We start from the raw sequence: 23667 nt of genomic DNA, 5'->3' as shown, positions 1-23667 counted from the left end.
GCATCCTCCGGGCCGACCGGCGGGGACGAGGCCGGCCTCCTCCGCCTCCGCGCAGCGGGATGAGGCCGGTGCCTTCGCCCTCGTCGACGCTCGGCCCCCGCCGTCACCGGGGCGGCGGCGCTGTCGTCGCCGAAGAGGCCCTCGCCCTCGGCCTCGCCGGCCCAGGAGCGCCCAATGCCGCCGCCTCCGCCTCCCGTCCGGCGTGGCTGTGGAGGGGCGCCGCCGTGGGTGGATCTCCGGCGCGCGGCCAACGTCCGTACCGTTGGTGCTAGATCCAACGGTCATATTTTTCACCCCATTCGGGAGTTTTACAAGGTAAAAATAACACTTCCCAAAATTTCGACAAATTATCAACATTGTTAAGTTTCCGTAAGATAGGCTAGGGTTATCAAAATTTAATAGACATTACCAATATTCGGCAACAAACTAAATACAACCACATAATTATTATTTTTTATTTAATAATGGTATGATTTGTAATGACATGAATATAAGTATTTGGATAGGCCCAAAAATTGCTCTGTTTTGAATTGAAATCCTCTTAAACTTTCTTTTTGAACTACATCGATTTGTTTCCAAACAAAAAATTCTAAAATTCTCTACCATTTCAGTTTCATCCTCCTCTCTGCCTACAAAATCAAACCAAAAAAAAAAAATCGAGCAACGCATCATTCACTGCGTGTCGAAGTAGGCATCCCACCGGTGGTCGTCGTCGTCGTCGCCTCCGGGAGGGAGCCCTTGCTTGATCCTCCTGACCCTCTCGATGACGCCGTCGACGGCGACGTCGATTGCGTCCGTGAACCCGCGGGCCGACGGCGCCCGGGGGTCCCTGTACACGACGGTGGGTATCATCCTGATCACCTGCTCCCTCATCGCCGCCACCCTCGCCGCGCTCACCCGCCGGAGCACGTCCTCCAGCCTCACCGTGCCGTTGCGCACGCCGTCCTCCGGGACGAACACCGAGTAGGCGGCGTGGTCCCGCGGCAGGTGCCACCGGTACTGGGTGTAGGCGGAGCCCGGGTGGAAGAACACCGGCACGCAGCCGGCGAGGATGGCGTCGAACACCGACCGCCGCGTGTACGAGTCCCCCCGCGGCTGGAGGCAGAAGGCAGCGCTCTTGAACAGCCGCATCACGTTCCCCGGGTCGTAGCAGTCGTCGCGCCTCCCGCGCGCCCCGCACCGGAGCAGCCCGCACCGCCGCGACCGCGCGCACTGGGCGATGACGCGGTCGCGCACGACGCCGCCGCCGTGGTGTCGGTCGTGGTCGTCGCCGTTGCCACGCCCGGCGCCGGCGAACGCGAACAGCCACGGGCGGCGCGCGCGGCGCGCGTCGCGCTGCCAGGACGACACGTCGGAGGGGCGCCACGGGTGGAAGTAGGTCGGGTACGGCACGGCGACGTCGGTGCGGCGGTGCCACGGGCTCGCCTCGATGACGAGCGCCGTCATGTTCATCGCCTCCGGGAGGAGGAGGAGGCGGCTCCCCCACTGGCTCCCCTCGCCGCCGCCGTCCTCGCGGCGGAAGTCCCACGCGATGCGGCCGCCGACGAGGAAGTGGTCGCGCCCGCCGTGCGCCGCCCACGCCGGCGTCCCGCGGAGCCACTCGGCGAGGTCCTCGGCGAGCAGGTCGCGGACGCCGTTGCTGAACCCCCACAGGTAGCGGCCGACGTCGAGGCCCGGGTAGTAGGGCACGTACACCGCGGCGGCGCGCGACGCGTCGGCGGTGAGGCAGCCGTACCGCCTCATCCGCGCGTGGAAGATCACCTCGAGGGTGAACTGGTTGGTGTCGTACCACCCGGTCGCCGGGAGCACGCCGCCGCGCGCCGCCGGCGGCAGCCGCGGCCCGATCCCGCCGTTGGCGACGTGGCGGCACATGTCCGTCCACTCCGACAGCGTCCGGCAGTCGCGGAGGAGGTCGGAGTTGAACCGGCTCGGCAGCTCGTGCATGTACACGTACCTCCCGGCGCACCTGTCCCTCCTCGCCGGACGCCCTCGACGCGGCGGCGGCGGCGGCGGCGACGTCGACGGTGGTGGAGGTGACGCGTCAATGATCGGCGGCGGTGGCGGCGTGTCGCCGGCGCGTTGCACCGGCAATGTGACGGCCGGGAGGAAGCCGTCGCGGCGGACGGCGACGTCCGGCGACGGCGAGGGGAAGAAGAAGAGCACCCACACGACGCAGGACGCCGGGATGATCAGCGGCGCGAGGCACCGCCCCGTCGCCCGGAGCGCCGCCGCCGATCCATGCGAGCCATCCATGGCGGCGGCGGGAACCGCCCTCGCCGGCCGCCGATCACGCATGCGTCGCCGGCGTTGCCGGCGAGCCGCTCATCGTACGTGTTAGCTGTTCGACAAACTGATCGAATTCAACGCGATTTCTTCTTTCTAATTGCAGATCATCCTCCATCAATTTCCATTTTGGATTAAATCTTTTTTTCCGTACATGATTTCGTATAGGCGTTTCATGGTAAACACGTGGTTACTGGTTAGCCACCCAATTTTGATTTTATTTTTTTATTTTCGAATGGTCATGCCGTTGCTGACGTTTTATATATATAAAAAGAAGATATCCCATTTTAAGAAGAAAATATGATCAGACCTTACACAGTTAATTTATTTTATTTTATTGATATAATCGTTGCAGTTTGGAGTGCTTTTCTAAGGTTTGAGACGCATGCAAGCGTACGAATTGGCAGTGCTAATTATGGGATCATTATGCATGATGGTTGGGTGCAGGTTAGGCATGTTTCTTGAAACCATTTTTGTGTTTGGATTGCGTTTTGGTTATGAATTCATTCGTTGTGACTTGAATGATCTATAGTTTGTTATTCAGAATTTACAGGGTTTTTTTTTTCGATTTGGTCTGTACGTCAACCGTCAACTGCTATATAAAACTTGTAAGTTAGGTTTTAATTAAAATTTAAAATTTTGGAGATTGGTTATTGTTCCATGGAAAAGATGTGAAGATTATTGCAGTCATAAAAGTCAGTTGATATCTTCAGCAAAGAGATCATGAAGAGACCTTGTTTTTATTTTAGTTTTCCAAGTGGAAATGGTCAGTAAACCAAGCAATTAACCAACATAGTGTGTTTGTAACGCCACGTGGCACAGTAGCAGCAATATCCGTGAATTAGAATGCTCAGATTGAGAATGTGAAATATGATATGCTTGATTCAAATCCGTTTTGATGAATTGACATGGAAAGCAACTGATGGTTTTAAGATGAAATTGAAAGAAACATGCATGGATTCAATTTGTCCCTGCAAAAGTGTATACAGGGGTAGTAGTAATCAGCATATGCATGCATGGATAGATGACGATTACCCCCAATCTGAAAAAAATGAAATTACTGTCAAACTCAAACCAAAGGGTTCAGGTTTTAAGCTAACACATTCAAACAAGCACTACAGGGAGGGATACAGGGATTATTGGAGTACATTGCTCCATCATAACCATATCCAGCAAATATATATATATAGATATGTCAAGTTATCAACTGGTACTCATATTTCAGCATAGTAGATCAAATAGTCGCAGCTCCAACTTTTTCACATATCACATTAGTAAGCCGCAAAATGCATAGAACAAGCAGTAATATTAAAATGCAGCTTTAGCTAGCAGCTGATCATTGCTAAGCATCACTGAATGACAGAAGTGAAACAAAATTAGGGGTGCAGGATTAGTAGTATAACTCCGTACTAATTAAGCCATCAATAGCATGTTTAGATTTCTTCCAAGTTCCAACACCATCATCACATGACCCAAAAGAAAAGTTCAGATTTTTAGAGTGATGATCAACCATGAACTCTTAACTACTGATGCACTGATCAACTAAGCCATATCACCATACTTAATTAGGGTTCTTCCAGCATCACAAACAGATTCAGACTCCACACTGAAACCATCCAATAGATGAGCAAGTAGTAGCAACTACTAATAACATGTATGTATCTAGAGCTTCCTGGACAGCAGATTTCTTCATCAGTCAGAGGCAGAATCCGTGTAAAAAGCAAAAAAGAAATAGAGATGGGAAACAAAGGTGTCGGTGGCGAAAAGCGGCGACGCTCTCGCGCATGCGGAGCGTGATACCGAGGGCGGTCTCGCGCGTGCGTACCGCGATACCGAGCCTACTGTCGCGCCCTCGATGCACTCGCTCTCGCGCACGCGTAGAGCGAGACCGCAAGCGGTCTCGCGCCCTCAAAGCGCGACAGCGCTGCCCCACCTCGCTCCTCGCTCTCGCGCACGCGTATAGCGACACCGTGTTCGGTCTCGCGCTCCCAAAGCGCGACGCCGCGGGCCCACTGCCCTCCCCCAGGCTTTCTCTCTCGCGCGCATGCCGCGTCAGCAGTCTCGCACACGCAAAGCGCGATACCGCGTGCCCACGTCTTCCCCGTCGCGTCATAACTGGTCTCGCGGTTTCATATTACGAAACCGGCCTCGGTCTCGCGCAACGAAAGTGCGAGAGCGATGGCTCCGCCCGAGGTAGTCGTGGGGATTTCTCCACGTGGCGCTCTCACTCGTGGGAAAAGCGATACCGCTGCGGTCTCGCGTCTCGCTTGCGCGAGAGCGCCAGCTCAACTTCGCTATCGCTCTGTCAGATCGCGATTTCGCCACGCTATCGCACTTTCAACGAGCGAACATCGGTATCGCTATTCCAAAAAGCGATACTAATGGTTTATTTCCGCAAATCGTTCGCTATCCGGTATATTTTTGCACAATCAATTGATAAACAGTATAATTTCAAAAAATTTTCGTCCAAGTTGAGCGCTAACAGTCACAACGACCCTCTGATCAGGGTAGAATAATTCAGGCATCAATGTTGCTGGAAACTGCTGTTCTTCAGGCCATCAACTACAAACACTTACTTAACATCAAAGCACTCAGACATTAACTATAGGTCTCATGTAAATACATACTATAGCATGTAATGAGCTGGGTGCACAAGCAGTACAGTGGTCATAAGCCACAACTTGGTTTTACAAAACACAAAATAGATGTACTAGTAGTAGTAGTAGTAGTAGTTCATAGTTTTCCATCCGTTGCTTCATACGATCAGGTTCTTCAGGATTCCTACTTCCTAGTCATGACATTTTTACAAAAGACATAAGCAAGCTAAGACTTCCATTCTTGCTCAGGAACTTCATGGATTAGTCCTACACTGCCCCCAAAACTCAGCCCTCACCACCTGCAAAAACAACAATATGGCGAAATGAGCTCAACGTATAAATATTCTTAAAAATATAAATGCATATACATTGACAATAACATGTTCTTGAGAACTGATTTGTGGGAACTAAAATGAACATCAAGGCAAAGGTACTGGAGAGTGTGGGTACTCCAATAGCATAAGTTGAAGAATGAGCAGTCCCATTTCTAGTTACTACCAGAAAAAGTGAGAGTCAAGGATTTTATTCGTAGAAAGAAAAAGGTAGTAAAATTCACAACATCACGCAGTAAGAAATTGAAGTGAAGTTTACAAGTTCATTCTTGCAATATACCCTTGTGTTGTTGTGGTGCCACCAGCAGGTCAACTTCCCCTGCAGTCACACAAGCATTTTTCCTTATAAGATTTTATGGGGGTGAAGGAAAGTGTTTCATATAGGCTGCAATGTTTGACGTAGCATTCACTCGTCGAACACTTGATGGTAAAAGAATGGCGGTAGGTTTCAGCTTCTAAGGTGACTAAACATAATCAAAGCGAGCTAAAGGCCTAAAACTAAAAAAAAAACATGAAAGTACCATTATGCTAATTTTCAAAAATTAAAACTTCCATCTGCTAGTTGTAAAATGTAAAACTGCCATCTACTTGTGAATTTCTGATCAGTGCTAGAAAGATTGTTGACCACCCTGATGAGTGATGATACAATCAGTTAACCACCAGTAGCAATGATTTTGTATCCCACATTTTGTTACTATAAAAACAATTGCTACCGAAGCAGTAAATATATGAGATCAATCAGCAATTATAATCCATGGACATTGTACCTGCGAGACTTCCTGCGCTTGGTCACTGTGAGTTGCTTCACTTGATTGCAAACGTACTCAACACACTCACGCAGGGTGGCCTTCCTCCCATCCTTGTAGTTCCACAGCTCATACGCGATGCTTCTGTCAGCTAGGACATTATACTCTTTCATCTCCATTAGTGCATTCATGACAGCCTTGTGAGCACCTTCTCCATAGTCCCTCTTAAGCTCTTGCAGCTTTTCATCATCAACATTCACAATCTCCTGATTACGCAAGCAGAAGGTCAATTCAGATTAATCTTGACAATCGATCAAGCACAAGCTGTTCGGTACCACGGAGCCCTTGAACAAAGAATGGCATACCTTACCGTTACCATCAACTGTGATTGTCTTGAAGGGATTCCAGCTTAGGTCACTGAGTTGCTTCTGCCACGATGAGTATAGTTCATACGATGCCTCGCCAACTTCTTCTGGAGGTAGCTTAGCAAGACATGCAATCTGGAACACCTTCTCATTCAACTGTCCCATTTCCTTTATCCCAAGTTTCCGTCCACCGTTATCAATGTCAAGGAATCCCTGAAACACCAACATGCATATAGCATCACCTCTAATGCCACACTTTAATTTGACCATACAAGAATTTAGGCAGTATCTATAAGTATCATCAGAGAAATTCTAGGAGTATGAATCAACCTTGATCAACTCTTCTCTAACTGCCTCCAGGTCATCATCTTTGCTCACCAGAGCACCTGAGGCTTCCCCAGCATTCGGGTCACTCAGATGCCCTTCCATTAACTGAAGCTCACCAGGATCACCTGGAAGTCCTTGAGATAAATGTTTTTGTTTCTGCACCGATCTTTTCTTGACCTGCTTTCATATCGATACTTCTATAAGCAATATAGTAGCCCAGCAAGAAAAAAACAATGAACATAAACTGACTGCAATGACAAATAATTAGCTTATAGATTTGGTAGGCACATAATGAAAATATCAAGAATTGAGAATCCATATTCTAAACAAAATGTTCCATACATCAGGAGTTCTCATCGATTCCAAGCAACGTGGAGATTGGACATTGATTTGACTCGTATACTCTTGGTCATCAGCCTCACAGCCCGAAGGTCCTTGCAATGGCCTTTTGCGTTTTTGCATCGATCTTGTTTGCACCTGCTCCAAGCAAAAAAAAAATGCTAGTTATTACTTTATTAGTACAAAAAGTATGCTAAGGCATGATGTGAAAAATATAGACATTTGTGAGGTGTTAAGTTACATGGCTAAATAGGAAGAATTAAAATAAGTTGAAAACATAATGTGGTTAGTCAATGCCATGAAGAAATTATGAATAATTTGGGGGCAGGAACTATAGATTATTACCCCTCTTGGTTGCATAAGCTCAACCACAATGCCGCTCTGCTGCTCAGCCTGAATATTTCTCGCTTCACTCTCTTGAAGCTGTTTCTTTACAGACTCTAGCTCATTGTTCTTTCGAGAGATTTCCTCTTTTGCTGCTTCGAGCTCGTTGTTTGCTGCCACAAGCTCCTCCTTCATTGCTTCCAGAAGTGCGTCATTTCCTGCCATAACCATTTCAAGTTACATATGACACCTTTACTAAATAATAGTTCAACATTGGAATCGACGAAGCACAACATTATTCGTGAGAAGGCCACGAACCACGCTGTTCAAGCTGGAACCTCTCCCTCTCCTCTGCTATTTCAGCAACCACATTTTTCATGTCCATGTACTCAACCAACACATCCTTGAGATAATATATCTTCGAGTCCACCTTAGAAGCCAATGCCGCAAGGCGCCCACCCACGCCTCTGGTCTCTGCCATGTTTCCTGCAGGTTCAATAGGCAACAGAATATGACTTGACAGTCACTTGAATTTTGCCCAACTTATGTGCATCAAAGTAATGAAAAATGTGCATCAAATTCAACTTATGTGCATGATTAAACTTATTTGCCCAACTTTATGTGCATTATACTGCTAGTGTCTAAGTGGAAGCAAACCCAGGAGACTCAATCCCACAACCATAAGCACCAAGAAACAGCCCACACACAGTCCAACAAAATTGGTGAGCAACATGAAATTGTTGCAGATGACATTAAAAAGTAAAACCCTCACCTTACCAACAGCCAGTTATCACCACCAGTCCTGAAGCCCACCTGTAAAGATTAAACAATGCAGTAGGAATTAGTAAACTGGAAGGGAAATCAACAGCACATAAAACAAAATAATATAGTTGAAAAAAACCGCAGGAGTCACATCGAAGGATTCACAAGAACAGAAGTGAAAGAACATGCATAAAGCGAGTTCCATCGAACCAAAGAAACCTACAAGAAGCAAAGCAGTGGAATCGATGGTTGCAAAGAAACGCAGAGATCCGACCGAGAATGCAAGATCCGCACTTGCTCTTCAGAGAGCAGCAAGAAAACAAAAAAATCCGCAACTCGTTGCAGATGAGCATTCCAAAAAGAAAATCAAGTTTGCAAACAAAGATTTTCTTTCTAACCACCAAAACTGAGAAAAAATTGAACAAGTGAAGGGGAAAAGACGAGTATTTTCTTCCGCAGACAGAGAAGCAAAGGGCAAAGGCTCAAACACACACAAAACTCGCTTCATCCATGTGAAGAACAAAGATCAAATCAAATCAACCAAAAGATCCAAGAATCATATGAACCCCTCCGATCTACTACCTAGCGCAAAATAAATAAATAAATCAAGAACTGCTCTACAAAGAAATCGATTCATCTGATGGTCTGAATGTCTGATCATCCCCAACCAAGAAGGCAAGAACAGTCGCCCACAAAACAAACAAGATGAGAGAGAGAGAGAGATAGAGGTTCCGATCACCTTCCATCCAAATCACACAAAGAACCCAAAAACTCGCTGGAATAACAAAAGCGATTGATGCGGTGCTCAAAGCTTGGATCTTTTTCTTGCACAGGAGAAAGAGAGAGGAGAGAGATGCACTTACACCGACTCCTAGTGCTCTGATGGAGTGAAACTGTGAAAGAAAGGTTTCCAGTCCCAGTGCCATCTCATGGACTATACACAGCTGTCCAAAATTGGGACCCACATGTCCTGGACTGTATGTGGGCCCCACACATCACGGGCTCATGCAGAAGTTACCTGCAGTGAAGCTCTGGGGGGGAGGCTTTCAGTTTCAGTACAGACAGTTTCAGTCAGGAGGTTCAGTCACTGATTTGGTGGGGTCAGAGTGTTGGTGGGCCCAACAGCCAGTGACAGTAAAAGGGAAGCGGTTGGTTCTGATGTGGAACTAGCCTGTGGGTCCCAGTTGTCATACGTGGATGAACTGCAATTATCCACATATGACTTCTGCTTTTTGCTCATCAGAAAGTTCAACACCGTTCAGCATACGGTTGTCGTGATCTGCAACTCATACAGTCATACTACTACCTGTGGCCTACAAGTGTCCTGCACAATCATAGTCGTAGCAAGCATGAATCCAATATGTTATTGAGGGCATTGAAATGTTTGTTTTCGAAGATAGTAGCAAACAAAAAGAGAAGACAATGACATTTTATACATTGGGTACAGATTAATACCCAATTAATACCACCAATGCTACTCTAATAGGGCAATGTATAGGGCAACGTATCCTATCCACACGCTACCTCTAATGCACTTATGCACTCAGTCATTGTAGGCCCTCCGATTCCAATCCAACGGATACAAACTGAGGTTGGCATATTTTTGCACGAAACCGCCCACACCCCTCCACCTAAATTTAGAGGTAACACCTCACTTGGCTTTCCTCTTCTCTTATTCAACATTTTTCCCAAATCGATCACCAATCTCCACCATGCTGTAGGAATGGATGCCGGCGGCATCTCGAATCACCCACACAGAGGCACGCAGGGCCTCGCCGGTGGTGCCTGCGTCATGGACACCGGCGAATGCGTGTCTATCCAGGCACAGTTGGATGTTGATCTAGCCAAGCTCAATTAGGCATCACGGCCTGGCTGGCCTCCAAGCAGCGACCTTGCCGAGGAGCAAGGCAGTTTCCAATCGATTAAAAAACGAGAAGAGACATCGAGAGATTGACCAGGCCACAATTCATTTCCAGTATCGTCTAGAGCGTTAGCATCATCTGAATAATACCAATATATTTTACACCCGATGCTATTGGCATCCGAGAAAAAAACAAAGTGCATTCAGTTAAAAGCAAAGGTAAAAACACAAGTCATGGATTCATCCTAGTTAATCATCCTTGACACAATCAAACACTGTGTGCTAAGTTGCTAACGACCTGGAAAGCAATACCCTGAGCGTGTGGCATGCCGTCAGCGTGACCCTCGCCGTTGTGAAGACGATCACCACAAGAGTCCTATAGATGGCAAAACCAGGCCGCGAGCCGATAACAACCAGTAGCTGCGAGAGATAGCGTCTGGAAAGGGCACAGAACGGCCATTGCTTGCCCGCTCGCCTCTACAAGAGGAGGTAGTGCGTGCGTCGGCGTGGGTGATTCGAGATGTCGTCGGCATCCATTCCTACATCATGCTGAGGATTGGGGATCGATTTAGGAAGAAGGTTGAACAAGAGAAGGTGAGAGCCAAGTGAGGGGTTACATGTAAATTTAGGTGGAGGGACATGGGTTGTTTTCTGCAAAAATGCACCATCTCGATTTGTATCCGTCGGATTGGAATCAGATGGTCTAGGGTGGCGGAGTGCATTAGAGGTAGTGTGTGCATAGGATACGTTGCCCAAATTATAGTTGTGCAAAGACAGACTCTTCTAGCATGAGATGTGCACCTACTTCAGCTCAAAACATTTTGCTGAAACTGATTTCTCAAAAGGTCTGGCCGCTAATAATAGTTCATGACAAGATTCATCCATGTATAGTTTAATTACCTATCTTAGAGTGCCATCTAGTTCCTCCTACCACCACGTCCTCTTTTCCTGCATATACACAGGCATATTTCTTTAAAAGAAAAATTGTGAAAAATCTACGCTTCAACATTGGGGAATCAGGGGTTTTCTCTCTTTATTCAACAATGATGAGAGAGAGAAAGAGAGTGAGTTTGTGTCCTGCTTTTTTTAATATCTATATATATATATATATATATATATATATATATATATATATATATATATATATATATATATATATATATATATATGAAAGTTGTTTTAAAAAATTATATTAATTTATTTATTAAAATTTAAATAATTAATACTTTTTCTCTCCATTTAATATTATAAGTCGTTTGTCAGTGGCCACGCTGATATGTGGGTCTCATGCTGACTCATCCGCCACGTCAGATAAAACCGGGGTCAAAACCACCGAATGATCTAAAGTGAACGGTTTTATTAGTTGAGGGACACCCGGTATTTCTGTGGTTAGGGGACGATTTTGTAACTCGATGATAAGTTGAGGGACCTTCAGTATACTTTTTCCTTTATTCTCTTCTCAAACCAGTGTACACACCAGTGTACGCTGTGCAGCCCAAACATATGGGCCGCAAGGAGGAGGAGGAGGGAATCCCACTCCGGGCCAACCGTAATGGCCCACAATTACGACGGAGCCCCAACTACATGGGCCTCAAAGAGGCCCATGTAATCGAAAGCCCATAAGGCCCACCCACTTCTCTATTACTATCTCCCTCGCGTCCGGCCGCGGAGACCTCCCGCATCCCCCCACCGATTTCGTCCCCTCCGGCGGCGGCGGCGGCGGCGGCGCACGGCTTCTCCGGGAGCTCTACGCGGTAACTCTCGCCGCGCTCTCGCTCTCTCTCTCCACCCCATCCTCTATTCACGCTTGTTCCCGTGCGTGTTCGTGTGGTGGTCATGCGGTTTCCGCTTGTCGCCGCAAACCCTAGATTCAGAGGTGGCTCGGATGGGTCGCATGATTGGCTCGCGTTGATTCGGGTAGCTTGACCTAATTGGTTATTTAGTGGTAAATATGTGAATTGACTGAATTCCTTTGGTTTGGGGATGCTGGTTGGTGGTTATTTATTCGTACGCACAGGTTTAAGGGTTAGATTTATATATAACTTAGATGTGGAGAACGTATAGCTTCGTTTGTTGACGTTCTGTACGTGGGTTAGTTTTGGAGTGCATGAGAAACTTGCGTTAGAGATTTCCGTTGGGAGGGGAATATTTTTTTTATCTAATATATCGATCATTCTCTTACTCCTAGATATATTGTATTGTTTTTTCCTATGGATAAAGTAGTACGGGAATGTCATGGCATGAAAATCGTGTTTGGCAATTTGGCATGCTACTACTATGATTGTAAACTTTGGTTAGTTTTGCAATGCATGAGGAACTTGCTTTACGCATATCTGATGACCTGAATGTATATAAACTGTGCGGTGTGTTAAAGTAAGATTTTAATTGACGTAGTTTTTTTTTTCTGGACTTGAAAAGCTCTGCAATGTAGTCTTATGCTTGCAATAGTTGGCCCAACATATTTTCTGATTATATTTCCGCTTTTCTCTTTGACTCTACACTTAACACTTTCAAGGGCAGTAATTTTCTAAATCTTGTGCCTATACGCTAATTGATTCGCTAATTTCTCTCATTTTGTTCCATCCGTCTTCTTTCTGTTAACATTTTCTGTTATGTGCTTCAGACAAAACAATGAGGAGGTACAGCCCACCATATCGCAGTCCCCCTAGGAGGGGCTATGGTGGCAGAGGAAGAAGTCCCCCTAGGAGGGGATATGGAGGACGGAGGGAGCAGGGTTCTGGAAGTCTCTTGGTCCGCAACATCCCATTAAGCTGCAGGTAGTGAAAATTGATAACTATGCAAAATTGGCATGTCGATTCCATTTTGATGACTGTGTTCTTCATGAAAGAGACAAATGTTTCAATTCACAAGTTACACACTTAATTCAATTTCATTGATTACCTTAACTGTGGCAGAGGGGAGGATCTTCGAGTTCCTTTTGAAAGGTTTGGTCCTGTTCGGGATGTTTACCTGCCAAAGGATTATTACAGCGGGTAAGGCATTACTGAACAATTATATTAACATAATTTGGTTTGTTAGTTGTCAATTGCTGAACAACATTTATCTTCTTTACTCTAGCGTAGTAAATGTAGATTGTCTATATTTGTCTGTGCTGTTGGCCTGTCGTTGAAATGATTTTAGAAGCTGTTCTGATGTTATGCAGTAAACCACAAATATAACCATTTTTTTCATGACGGGAACTCTCAGCAAACATCTTCCAGCTTTAGTGTGTTGTCGAATTCGTCAGTCACCTTTGTGCATTTCTGCTCAAATAGAATGCTTTAATCATTTTTTTTTGGGTCTGGTGATCTAGTTAATAGATTTATTGTTGTCTCAAGACATGTAATGCACTCCTTGCCCTGAGTTTTTCCCCTGAAATTATTCCCAGGGTCATGTTGGATTGAAGTAAATACAATGTTGAAGGATACCTTTTAATATTCCTAACAATTCATTTGTTTGGCAAGATAAAGTCTTTTCCGTACGAAGTTCTTCTATGAAGACAAGATTTGTTTCATTGAGAAAATTAGTTTCACGAAGAGAAGATAAGAGAGTTGTACTGGGTGGTCCATGAGAAGATAAATATGAAGTGAAGTTTATTTGAAGTACTATCATGACTTCTCAAACATTTGGAAACTTGAAGCGAATGATTTTGTGAAGATACTCTTTATGAGGATCACCATGCGTAGTGTTACACAAGAAATTCAGATACTAGAGCCTGGACATCTAACTGCTTTTGCATCGAGAATCATAGAGGACATATTGAGTTTTGAACTGTAATGGTAACATGACAGACACAATGCTATACATGAGCACTTTACACCCTCGTTATGGTTAGGTTTTTTCATCAATCTGCTTTAAACTACCTTTTCTAATATAATCAACATTTACAGGGAACCACGGGGATTTGCATTTGTGGAGTTCGTTGACCCTTATGATGCCTCTGAGGCTCAATATCACATGAATCGCCAGGTGTTTTTCGGCCGGGAGATAACTGTTGTTCTTGCTGCTGAGTCGCGGAAAAGGCCAGAGGAAATGCGCAGTAGAGCTAGAGTCAGGTACTTTATTCCCATTATTGTTTTGAATGTCCAGCCTTATCTTCTGTCATGTGCTCGTTTAGTCGTTTGCATTAACGTTATGTCATTGTGTGCTTGATTTGCAGGGGTTACTCTGGAAACGAAGGGCGCCGCTCTTCATATTATGGTATTTTTAGCATTAGTCATTATTTGTGATAAGGCCTTTCAAAATGCATATCTATAAATCTATGCCTTTTTTAACTGTACTGAGGAAATATGCTCTCGTCTTATCACAACAAAATTCCTTCAGTTTTTCTCGAGTTTCTTCTGAAAAGTTCTGTTTGCTAATTCCTTTTGTTGCCACACCAAAATTACTGATAGGCTTTATTGTTTCATACAGGGAGGTCTCGTTCCCGTTCTCGCTCTCCCCACTATCGAGGTCGTCCACGGTCAAGGTAGATGAATAATGTCCATATATCAATCCTCAAGCCATTCACCTTGTACTCATGAATCCGGTCGCTTTTAAAAGGTCATACTCTCCTGCTCCAAGACGGCGAGATGACTACTCAGCTTCCCCACCGAGAAAGGATACGCACCCCACAAAATCTCCTAGGCGTCAGCCAAAAGAACATGATGAAGAGAAGAAGCGGAGATCCTACTCTCCTGCCAGTAGAGATGGCGACCCTCGCGATGCTGATAACGGTTATGAGAAGTAAGCATAGTATTTCATACTTCCATCACTTTTTCCTTAAATGCAATATTTGTTTTCATTATTGCAATAGGGCCATTTACACACCAATCTGGTGTTTTACGAGTAGTAACCTTCTGTAGACTTGTAAAGTATGATGAATATGAAAGGATGTGGGCCTTAGGGTCACTTGAACTATGGGCAGCATTTTAATCTTTGCTGCATACTCACGACAGATTTTGTTAGTCTTATTCTGTATTAATTAACAGGAATACATAGAGTGAAAGTGCTAACTATGGTTTATGTTCTTCACAGGAGGTCGCCCCCACCTGACAGCGATGGATCCCCTCCACACCGGAGGTCTCCTAGGCACTCCTCAGGGTCGCCTCCAGGATCCCGCTCTAGGTCCGCCGATGTTTCCCCTGCCCGCAGCGACTGACAGAACTTTGAACCAACGAAATGGGATAGCTGCATGATCTCCACAGCACCTCCAATTCTAGTCAGTCTCCATCTTCCTTCCTGGTCCAACCAAGCTGTTTCAATTAAACCGAAGCCCTAAGCGGCGTGTTGTATTATTGCTAAGTGTGCTTGCCATGAGTTTGGTATGGCACATCGCCTGTTTGTGTGCTCATATGTTGGGAGTCCAGGATGTTGTAGTCTTTTGAGAGCTGCTTTGTTTGGTGGTCATTTGCTTTTTGCTGAACATTAACTTGAAACAATGTGACATTGGTGTTGTGTACTACCACTAGTGAGCCTTGAACTGGGTAACCGCCTATTTCCACATCTATCTATGCTTGTGAGTGCTTAGCCCAGGGGCCCATGCTGCCATGCCAATATTGCCATCGACTTTGTTTGGGAAAAAGCTTTTGATTGGATCTACCACTGACTGGGCCAGCAGTACACTACACTGCCTCTCTTTTCTTCCTCACACTGCAACGATTGGATTGGACTTGTGAATGCAGCAGCATCATGCTGCTGCTGCAAACGCAATCCCTTTTAATCATGGAGCAATTGTTGGGTTGCAGGTGATCGATCCATGGCGTGCATTGCTTCCATGGTTGTTGTCAATGTTTGCAATTTACTCCCTAAATGTTTGACATTGTTGACTTTTTAGCACATGTTTGATCGTTCGTCTTATTCAAAAACTTTTGTGAAATATATAAAATTATATGTCTATATAAAAATATATTTAACAATGAAACAAATGATAGGAAAAGAATTAATAATTACTTAATTTTTTTTTGAATAAGACGAACGGTCAAACATGTGCTAAAAAGTTAACGACCGTCAAACATTTCAAAACGGAGGGAGTATTTATTTATTTATTTTTACTTTCATGATGCAGCAGTGAAAGGCAGGGGTTGGTAGGATGTGTCACGCAGAAAGTGTACTGCTTTTTGTGCGTGGTTGGGTTTGTGTTGTGTTGCTTGATTGCAGGCACTGCAGATACGTGGGCTTTGTTGTGGTGGCCGGCCTGAAAAGTTGACAAATCTGTCTATCTGTCCGCTGCTGACTGCTGTCTCATCTTTCGGCTGAGAATTAAAAGTGGCAACGGTTCATCGCCCTGACGACCATCGTTGATCGATCCATCATGCAACAGGATATATATACTGCATGAGTACTGGTACTCGTAGAGTCGTAGTGTATTTCTCGGAGTAGCAGCATAGCATACTCATTAGCATGCTGGGTAACGATTAATCTAGGAGCTGTCCGATGGCAATGATCGGGTGTATCAGACCCACCAACCCCCCCCCCCCCCCTAAAAAAAACTGTTGCATCTAAAATTTGCAGACCTTTTCTTTTATTTTTTATGGATCTCACGAAATGTACTAGATTCAATCAAATTTTATATTCAAATATTCTAAAATTTTACAAAATTCAGTCCTATCGGTTTTCTCCGATAGAAATAGCCTAACCAATACTACATTAAACCTTGGTCTACACCGATCATAATCAAGTAGCCTTTCCCTCGAGGACGCAAATCACACGGTTATAGGTTTTTTTTCCCTCAACCCACACCTAGGGTTTAACTTTTCGGCTTGACCGATTGTATCGGAGGTCACCGGTAGACCGAAAATTAGGAATTTTTGAATAAATATTACTAAAATTCACGAAAAGTTAAAACTTTTTAAATATTTTGGCCAAAATAATATCGTAACGGAGGGGTCCAAAATGACTGAAATTTCAGAAATCAAAGTCCGAAATTTCCAACCTTGCCCACACCTACTCCCTCCGTAAAAAAAAAACCTAACCAATGACTTGATATAACATAGGACAACGAACATGTCCAGTCCTATATTATATCATATCCTTGTCTATGTTGTTTTTTTTTATGAAAGGAGTAGGTGGGTAAAATACACTCGATGGGTGACCTAGACCATGCAAATAGAAACAACTGGATAAAGTATAGCACATATGAACAATCAATAGTTTAAGTTAACAAAAATAAAGAGCACACACATATATATAAATTGAAGTGCAAATTTAACCATTATAGTGTATCCAATTCCACAAGTTCACCACTTAATTTAAAAGGTGTATAAACTATTCTAGATTCTACTTTATACTAATGCATGTTCATGCTTCATACAACCAATAGTATGTATATGTGACCATTCAATTGTTGTCGCTACATGAGAAAGACTTCTCTTTATCTCATTTCTTTAACCTTATTGGTTCATCATCCTTAATAAGCTCCTATTGTATGAGGACCCTAACTCATTTCTTTGAAAATGGTGTATCCAATTCCATTATAGTGTATCCAATTCCACAAGTTCACCACTTAATTTAAAAGGTGTATAAACTATTCTAGATTCTACTTTATACTAATGCATGTTCATGCTTCATACAACCAATAGGACTGTGGAGAACAAAAGGCCATTGCCATTTGCCAGTTTGTCACATAACAATTTACAACATGTCATAATATATATTCCCTTCTATATCTTTTGTATGACATTGACGAATTCAATTTTGAACAAACCAACGTCATAATTTAAAGGGAGAAGGTACTGTATGCTATCCATTTAGGATATGGGTGTGACTATTGCGAAACCATACCACTGATACCAACGCACATTTCTCACCACTTAAGTGTTGTTTTTATTCTCGTTGAAGGTGCATCCACAGGTGGATGAATTGACCTATCATTATCTAAGGTTTTGTTCGATTAAACCCTATCTCAAGGGGATTTGAAGGATATTGATTATACACTTCTCACTATCCCCTCCAATCTATTACTCCTATGAAGGCTTTGTTCGGAGGCACTTGCTACGGCTGCGGCAATTCAAATCGGCTGTCAGTTGCAACCATTCACAACTGCTGCAGGCTACGGTAGCTAGTCTAGCTAAACGCAGCCGAATTAACCAAACAAACTCTAATATGGTTAAGGGTTTGGGTTTGTCTCCATTTTGATCATTTTTGAAGAAGTTCACGTAGTAGTAGTACAATACTAAGGCTGTGTTTAGATCCAAAGTTTAGATCCAAACTTCAGTCATTTTCCATCACATCAACCTGTTATACACACAACTTTTTAGTCACATCATCTCCAATTTCAACCAAAATCTAAATTTTGTGCTGAACTAAACACAGCCTAAAATGAGGAAAAAAAAGGATTTGAATTTTTTCACCCTCCGAGGGGAGACGCGTCCGGTTTACCCGGGGAGGGAAGAAGATGCAGAGGCGCAGAGCACCAATGCATATGCAGCAGCTGCAGGCGGCAGCAGCGACCACTTGTGACCTGCACTACTACACGTCCTCCCTCCTCCTCCTTCCTCTGCTGGCTTCTTGCTGATTTGGTGTGATCTCTTCTGATACGCATCAACACGAGAAGCATCGAATCGAGTGTACATGTACAGTAGTCGACAGTACTACTACAGTATGGACATTCAGCCAGCTGCATCGATCTGCGCCGTTGGATCGACACGACGTGCGGCCCGGATGCATCTGTCGGTCGTGGACTGTAGCAAACCACAGCCAGTGATGTGATGAGTGATCAATCGATGGATCTCTATATCAGCTGACCTGATGCGTTGGGGGATCCAAGGTTACTACTGCGCGTGTATGGATCAATCTTTGGTGGTAGCCAGGGTTTACAAAACCATCTTATTATTACGTAACATTCTCAGTTTTTTAAACCACGGCATACTTTGTTGTAACCGTAACCGTGCGGTTACCGTAATAACCGTCAAACTATAGAGTGACGGTAACTCTACACAAAACAGTTTGACGAATTATGGTGGTAGCGTGTCCTCTTGTTTTCTAGGGAACGAAAGATGAGAGAGTTGGTTAGAGGGGTCCGTCCATTGGAGTACTAGCTTAATTTGATCTCGATTGATACTTGCAAAGGTTGATGTTTAATCATAGATTCGGTCCTCGATCTAATAACAATATCTAACCCCTCTGCTCAATCTAATTTAGTGCTAGTACATGTATCTATCTGGTCCCGTTGCGTGTCTTCTTTTCTACTACTGCTCATTTGCTTTAGTTGTGTTCTTTAGTTCATCGGCCAGCTGAAAAATGCTTTTATTTTCTTAGAATCCCTGCCGTTTAATTTGAAAATGATGTGAATCTGAACATATATTCATGGTAGTTCATACGAAATTAATAGTGGTCTTCATATAATGAAGTTTACTGCATTACTTAGGATGCATCCATTTGGAATGGTTGGGATCTCCTCTTCTGCCGTACGTAAAATGGGACGAGTCACTAGCACATAACTAATTAAAGTATTGGATTAAAAAACCCTGAAAATATATTAATATAATTTTCTCAAGCAACTTCATATATAATTTACTAGTGCCAAAACCGAACTGTTTAGCGATTTGAAAAAGACTGAGTTCCTGCTTGAGGTTCCAACTCTCCTCCCTCGTTTTTTTTTGAAACTGCTAAACGGTATGTTTTTTTTTGAAAAAAAAAGTTATGTCGTTTGCATTAACGTTATGTCATTGTGTGCTTGATTTGCAGGGGTTACTCTGGAAACGAAGGGCGCCGCTCTTCATATTATGGTATTTTTAGCATTAGTCATTATTTGTGATAAGGCCTTTCAAAATGCATATCTATAAATCTATGCCTTTTTTAACTGTACTGAGGAAATATGCTCTCGTCTTATCACAACAAAATTCCTTCAGTTTTTCTCGAGTTTCTTCTGAAAAGTTCTGTTTGCTAATTCCTTTTGTTGCCACACCAAAATTACTGATAGGCTTTATTGTTTCATACAGGGAGGTCTCGTTCCCGTTCTCGCTCTCCCCACTATCGAGGTCGTCCACGGTCAAGGTAGATGAATAATGTCCATATATCAATCCTCAAGCCATTCACCTTGTACTCATGAATCCGGTCGCTTTTAAAAGGTCATACTCTCCTGCTCCAAGACGGCGAGATGACTACTCAGCTTCCCCACCGAGAAAGGATACGCACCCCACAAAATCTCCTAGGCGTCAGCCAAAAGAACATGATGAAGAGAAGAAGCGGAGATCCTACTCTCCTGCCAGTAGAGATGGCGACCCTCGCGATGCTGATAACGGTTATGAGAAGTAAGCATAGTATTTCATACTTCCATCACTTTTTCCTTAAATGCAATATTTGTTTTCATTATTGCAATAGGGCCATTTACACACCAATCTGGTGTTTTACGAGTAGTAACCTTCTGTAGACTTGTAAAGTATGATGAATATGAAAGGATGTGGGCCTTAGGGTCACTTGAACTATGGGCAGCATTTTAATCTTTGCTGCATACTCACGACAGATTTTGTTAGTCTTATTCTGTATTAATTAACAGGAATACATAGAGTGAAAGTGCTAACTATGGTTTATGTTCTTCACAGGAGGTCGCCCCCACCTGACAGCGATGGATCCCCTCCACACCGGAGGTCTCCTAGGCACTCCTCAGGGTCGCCTCCAGGATCCCGCTCTAGGTCCGCCGATGTTTCCCCTGCCCGCAGCGACTGACAGAACTTTGAACCAACGAAATGGGATAGCTGCATGATCTCCACAGCACCTCCAATTCTAGTCAGTCTCCATCTTCCTTCCTGGTCCAACCAAGCTGTTTCAATTAAACCGAAGCCCTAAGCGGCGTGTTGTATTATTGCTAAGTGTGCTTGCCATGAGTTTGGTATGGCACATCGCCTGTTTGTGTGCTCATATGTTGGGAGTCCAGGATGTTGTAGTCTTTTGAGAGCTGCTTTGTTTGGTGGTCATTTGCTTTTTGCTGAACATTAACTTGAAACAATGTGACATTGGTGTTGTGTACTACCACTAGTGAGCCTTGAACTGGGTAACCGCCTATTTCCACATCTATCTATGCTTGTGAGTGCTTAGCCCAGGGGCCCATGCTGCCATGCCAATATTGCCATCGACTTTGTTTGGGAAAAAGCTTTTGATTGGATCTACCACTGACTGGGCCAGCAGTACACTACACTGCCTCTCTTTTCTTCCTCACACTGCAACGATTGGATTGGACTTGTGAATGCAGCAGCATCATGCTGCTGCTGCAAACGCAATCCCTTTTAATCATGGAGCAATTGTTGGGTTGCAGGTGATCGATCCATGGCGTGCATTGCTTCCATGGTTGTTGTCAATGTTTGCAATTTACTCCCTAAATGTTTGACATTGTTGACTTTTTAGCACATGTTTGATCGTTCGTCTTATTCAAAAACTTTTGTGAAATATATAAAATTATATGTCTATATAAAAATATATTTAACAATGAAACAAATGATAGGAAAAGAATTAATAATTACTTAATTTTTTTTTGAATAAGACGAACGGTCAAACATGTGCTAAAAAGTTAACGACCGTCAAACATTTCAAAACGGAGGGAGTATTTATTTATTTATTTTTACTTTCATGATGCAGCAGTGAAAGGCAGGGGTTGGTAGGATGTGTCACGCAGAAAGTGTACTGCTTTTTGTGCGTGGTTGGGTTTGTGTTGTGTTGCTTGATTGCAGGCACTGCAGATACGTGGGCTTTGTTGTGGTGGCCGGCCTGAAAAGTTGACAAATCTGTCTATCTGTCCGCTGCTGACTGCTGTCTCATCTTTCGGCTGAGAATTAAAAGTGGCAACGGTTCATCGCCCTGACGACCATCGTTGATCGATCCATCATGCAACAGGATATATATACTGCATGAGTACTGGTACTCGTAGAGTCGTAGTGTATTTCTCGGAGTAGCAGCATAGCATACTCATTAGCATGCTGGGTAACGATTAATCTAGGAGCTGTCCGATGGCAATGATCGGGTGTATCAGACCCACCAACCCCCCCCCCCCCCTAAAAAAAACTGTTGCATCTAAAATTTGCAGACCTTTTCTTTTATTTTTTATGGATCTCACGAAATGTACTAGATTCAATCAAATTTTATATTCAAATATTCTAAAATTTTACAAAATTCAGTCCTATCGGTTTTCTCCGATAGAAATAGCCTAACCAATACTACATTAAACCTTGGTCTACACCGATCATAATCAAGTAGCCTTTCCCTCGAGGACGCAAATCACACGGTTATAGGTTTTTTTTCCCTCAACCCACACCTAGGGTTTAACTTTTCGGCTTGACCGATTGTATCGGAGGTCACCGGTAGACCGAAAATTAGGAATTTTTGAATAAATATTACTAAAATTCACGAAAAGTTAAAACTTTTTAAATATTTTGGCCAAAATAATATCGTAACGGAGGGGTCCAAAATGACTGAAATTTCAGAAATCAAAGTCCGAAATTTCCAACCTTGCCCACACCTACTCCCTCCGTAAAAAAAAAACCTAACCAATGACTTGATATAACATAGGACAACGAACATGTCCAGTCCTATATTATATCATATCCTTGTCTATGTTGTTTTTTTTTATGAAAGGAGTAGGTGGGTAAAATACACTCGATGGGTGACCTAGACCATGCAAATAGAAACAACTGGATAAAGTATAGCACATATGAACAATCAATAGTTTAAGTTAACAAAAATAAAGAGCACACACATATATATAAATTGAAGTGCAAATTTAACCATTATAGTGTATCCAATTCCACAAGTTCACCACTTAATTTAAAAGGTGTATAAACTATTCTAGATTCTACTTTATACTAATGCATGTTCATGCTTCATACAACCAATAGTATGTATATGTGACCATTCAATTGTTGTCGCTACATGAGAAAGACTTCTCTTTATCTCATTTCTTTAACCTTATTGGTTCATCATCCTTAATAAGCTCCTATTGTATGAGGACCCTAACTCATTTCTTTGAAAATGGTGTATCCAATTCCATTATAGTGTATCCAATTCCACAAGTTCACCACTTAATTTAAAAGGTGTATAAACTATTCTAGATTCTACTTTATACTAATGCATGTTCATGCTTCATACAACCAATAGGACTGTGGAGAACAAAAGGCCATTGCCATTTGCCAGTTTGTCACATAACAATTTACAACATGTCATAATATATATTCCCTTCTATATCTTTTGTATGACATTGACGAATTCAATTTTGAACAAACCAACGTCATAATTTAAAGGGAGAAGGTACTGTATGCTATCCATTTAGGATATGGGTGTGACTATTGCGAAACCATACCACTGATACCAACGCACATTTCTCACCACTTAAGTGTTGTTTTTATTCTCGTTGAAGGTGCATCCACAGGTGGATGAATTGACCTATCATTATCTAAGGTTTTGTTCGATTAAACCCTATCTCAAGGGGATTTGAAGGATATTGATTATACACTTCTCACTATCCCCTCCAATCTATTACTCCTATGAAGGCTTTGTTCGGAGGCACTTGCTACGGCTGCGGCAATTCAAATCGGCTGTCAGTTGCAACCATTCACAACTGCTGCAGGCTACGGTAGCTAGTCTAGCTAAACGCAGCCGAATTAACCAAACAAACTCTAATATGGTTAAGGGTTTGGGTTTGTCTCCATTTTGATCATTTTTGAAGAAGTTCACGTAGTAGTAGTACAATACTAAGGCTGTGTTTAGATCCAAAGTTTAGATCCAAACTTCAGTCATTTTCCATCACATCAACCTGTTATACAC

The 23667-nt window shown here is 43.6% G+C and overlaps 3 protein-coding genes across 7 annotated transcripts; 1 reads left to right on the top strand and 2 right to left on the bottom strand.

Annotated features, from left to right (window-relative positions):
- Window positions 1-427: 427 nt before the first annotated feature.
- LOC9270842 (xyloglucan galactosyltransferase KATAMARI1 homolog) lies at window positions 428-2352 on the bottom strand. The gene has a single exon (XM_026021758.2). It carries the CDS (start codon window positions 2293-2295, stop codon window positions 673-675), a length of 1623 nt encoding a protein of 540 aa, XP_025877543.1. The 5' UTR covers window positions 2296-2352; the 3' UTR covers window positions 428-672.
- A 2507-nt stretch (window positions 2353-4859) lies between these two features.
- On the bottom strand, window positions 4860-8986 carry LOC4352591 (factor of DNA methylation 1). 5 transcript variants are annotated; one of them, XR_003240115.2, is made up of 10 exons: window positions 8939-8986; window positions 8086-8126; window positions 7632-7799; window positions 7335-7531; window positions 6993-7127; window positions 6654-6827; window positions 6324-6536; window positions 5980-6224; window positions 5472-5531; window positions 4860-5179 (listed from the first exon to the last, which is right to left on the bottom strand). XR_003240115.2 is itself a non-coding variant. In XM_015763176.3 (10 exons), exons 3-9 carry the CDS (start codon window positions 7792-7794, stop codon window positions 5522-5524), a joined length of 1137 nt encoding a protein of 378 aa, XP_015618662.1. In that variant the 5' UTR covers window positions 7795-7799; window positions 8086-8126; window positions 8815-8986; the 3' UTR covers window positions 4860-5179; window positions 5493-5521. The 5 variants fall into 5 exon arrangements, 4 of the variants coding, with proteins under 4 accessions (XP_015618662.1, XP_015618664.1, XP_015618665.1 ...); XM_015763176.3 differs by having other exon boundaries at window positions 5493-5531; window positions 8815-8986; XM_015763178.3 differs by having other exon boundaries at window positions 5493-5531.
- Window positions 8987-11606: 2620 nt separating this feature from the next.
- LOC107275752 (serine/arginine-rich SC35-like splicing factor SCL30) lies at window positions 11607-15412 on the top strand. The gene is made up of 8 exons (XM_015764958.3): window positions 11607-11690; window positions 12560-12713; window positions 12852-12929; window positions 13827-13991; window positions 14096-14136; window positions 14350-14404; window positions 14479-14661; window positions 14953-15412. Exons 2-8 carry the CDS (start codon window positions 12568-12570, stop codon window positions 15074-15076), a joined length of 792 nt encoding a protein of 263 aa, XP_015620444.1. The 5' UTR covers window positions 11607-11690; window positions 12560-12567; the 3' UTR covers window positions 15077-15412.
- The last annotated feature ends 8255 nt before the right edge of the window (window positions 15413-23667 follow it).

This window comes from Oryza sativa, chromosome 12 (genome assembly GCF_034140825.1).
Source record: "Oryza sativa Japonica Group chromosome 12, ASM3414082v1".
NCBI lineage: Eukaryota > Viridiplantae > Streptophyta > Magnoliopsida > Poales > Poaceae > Oryza > Oryza sativa.
Note: the sequence above shows the minus strand (reverse complement) of the source record. Positions and strands in the feature narration are given on the sequence as shown.

Excerpts from the sequence above, each read along its gene's own strand:
- LOC107275752 (XM_015764958.3), top strand. The coding sequence starts at position 12,568 with ATGAGGAGGTACAGCCCACCATATCGCAGTCCCCCTAGGAGGGGCTAT. Across the intron at positions 12,930-13,826 it reads CCAAAGGATTATTACAGCGG|GGAACCACGGGGATTTGCAT; the intron begins GTAAGGCATTAC and ends CAACATTTACAG. Across the intron at positions 14,405-14,478 it reads CGAGGTCGTCCACGGTCAAG|GTCATACTCTCCTGCTCCAA; the intron begins GTAGATGAATAA and ends CGCTTTTAAAAG.
- LOC9270842 (XM_026021758.2), bottom strand. The coding sequence starts at position 2,295 with ATGCGTGATCGGCGGCCGGCGAGGGCGGTTCCCGCCGCCGCCATGGAT.
- LOC4352591 (XM_015763176.3), bottom strand. The coding sequence starts at position 7,794 with ATGGCAGAGACCAGAGGCGTGGGTGGGCGCCTTGCGGCATTGGCTTCT. Across the intron at positions 7,532-7,631 it reads GTTCCAGCTTGAACAGCGTG|GAAATGACGCACTTCTGGAA; the intron begins GTTCGTGGCCTT and ends TGGTTATGGCAG. Across the intron at positions 6,225-6,323 it reads CAGTTGATGGTAACGGTAAG|GAGATTGTGAATGTTGATGA; the intron begins GTATGCCATTCT and ends TTGCGTAATCAG.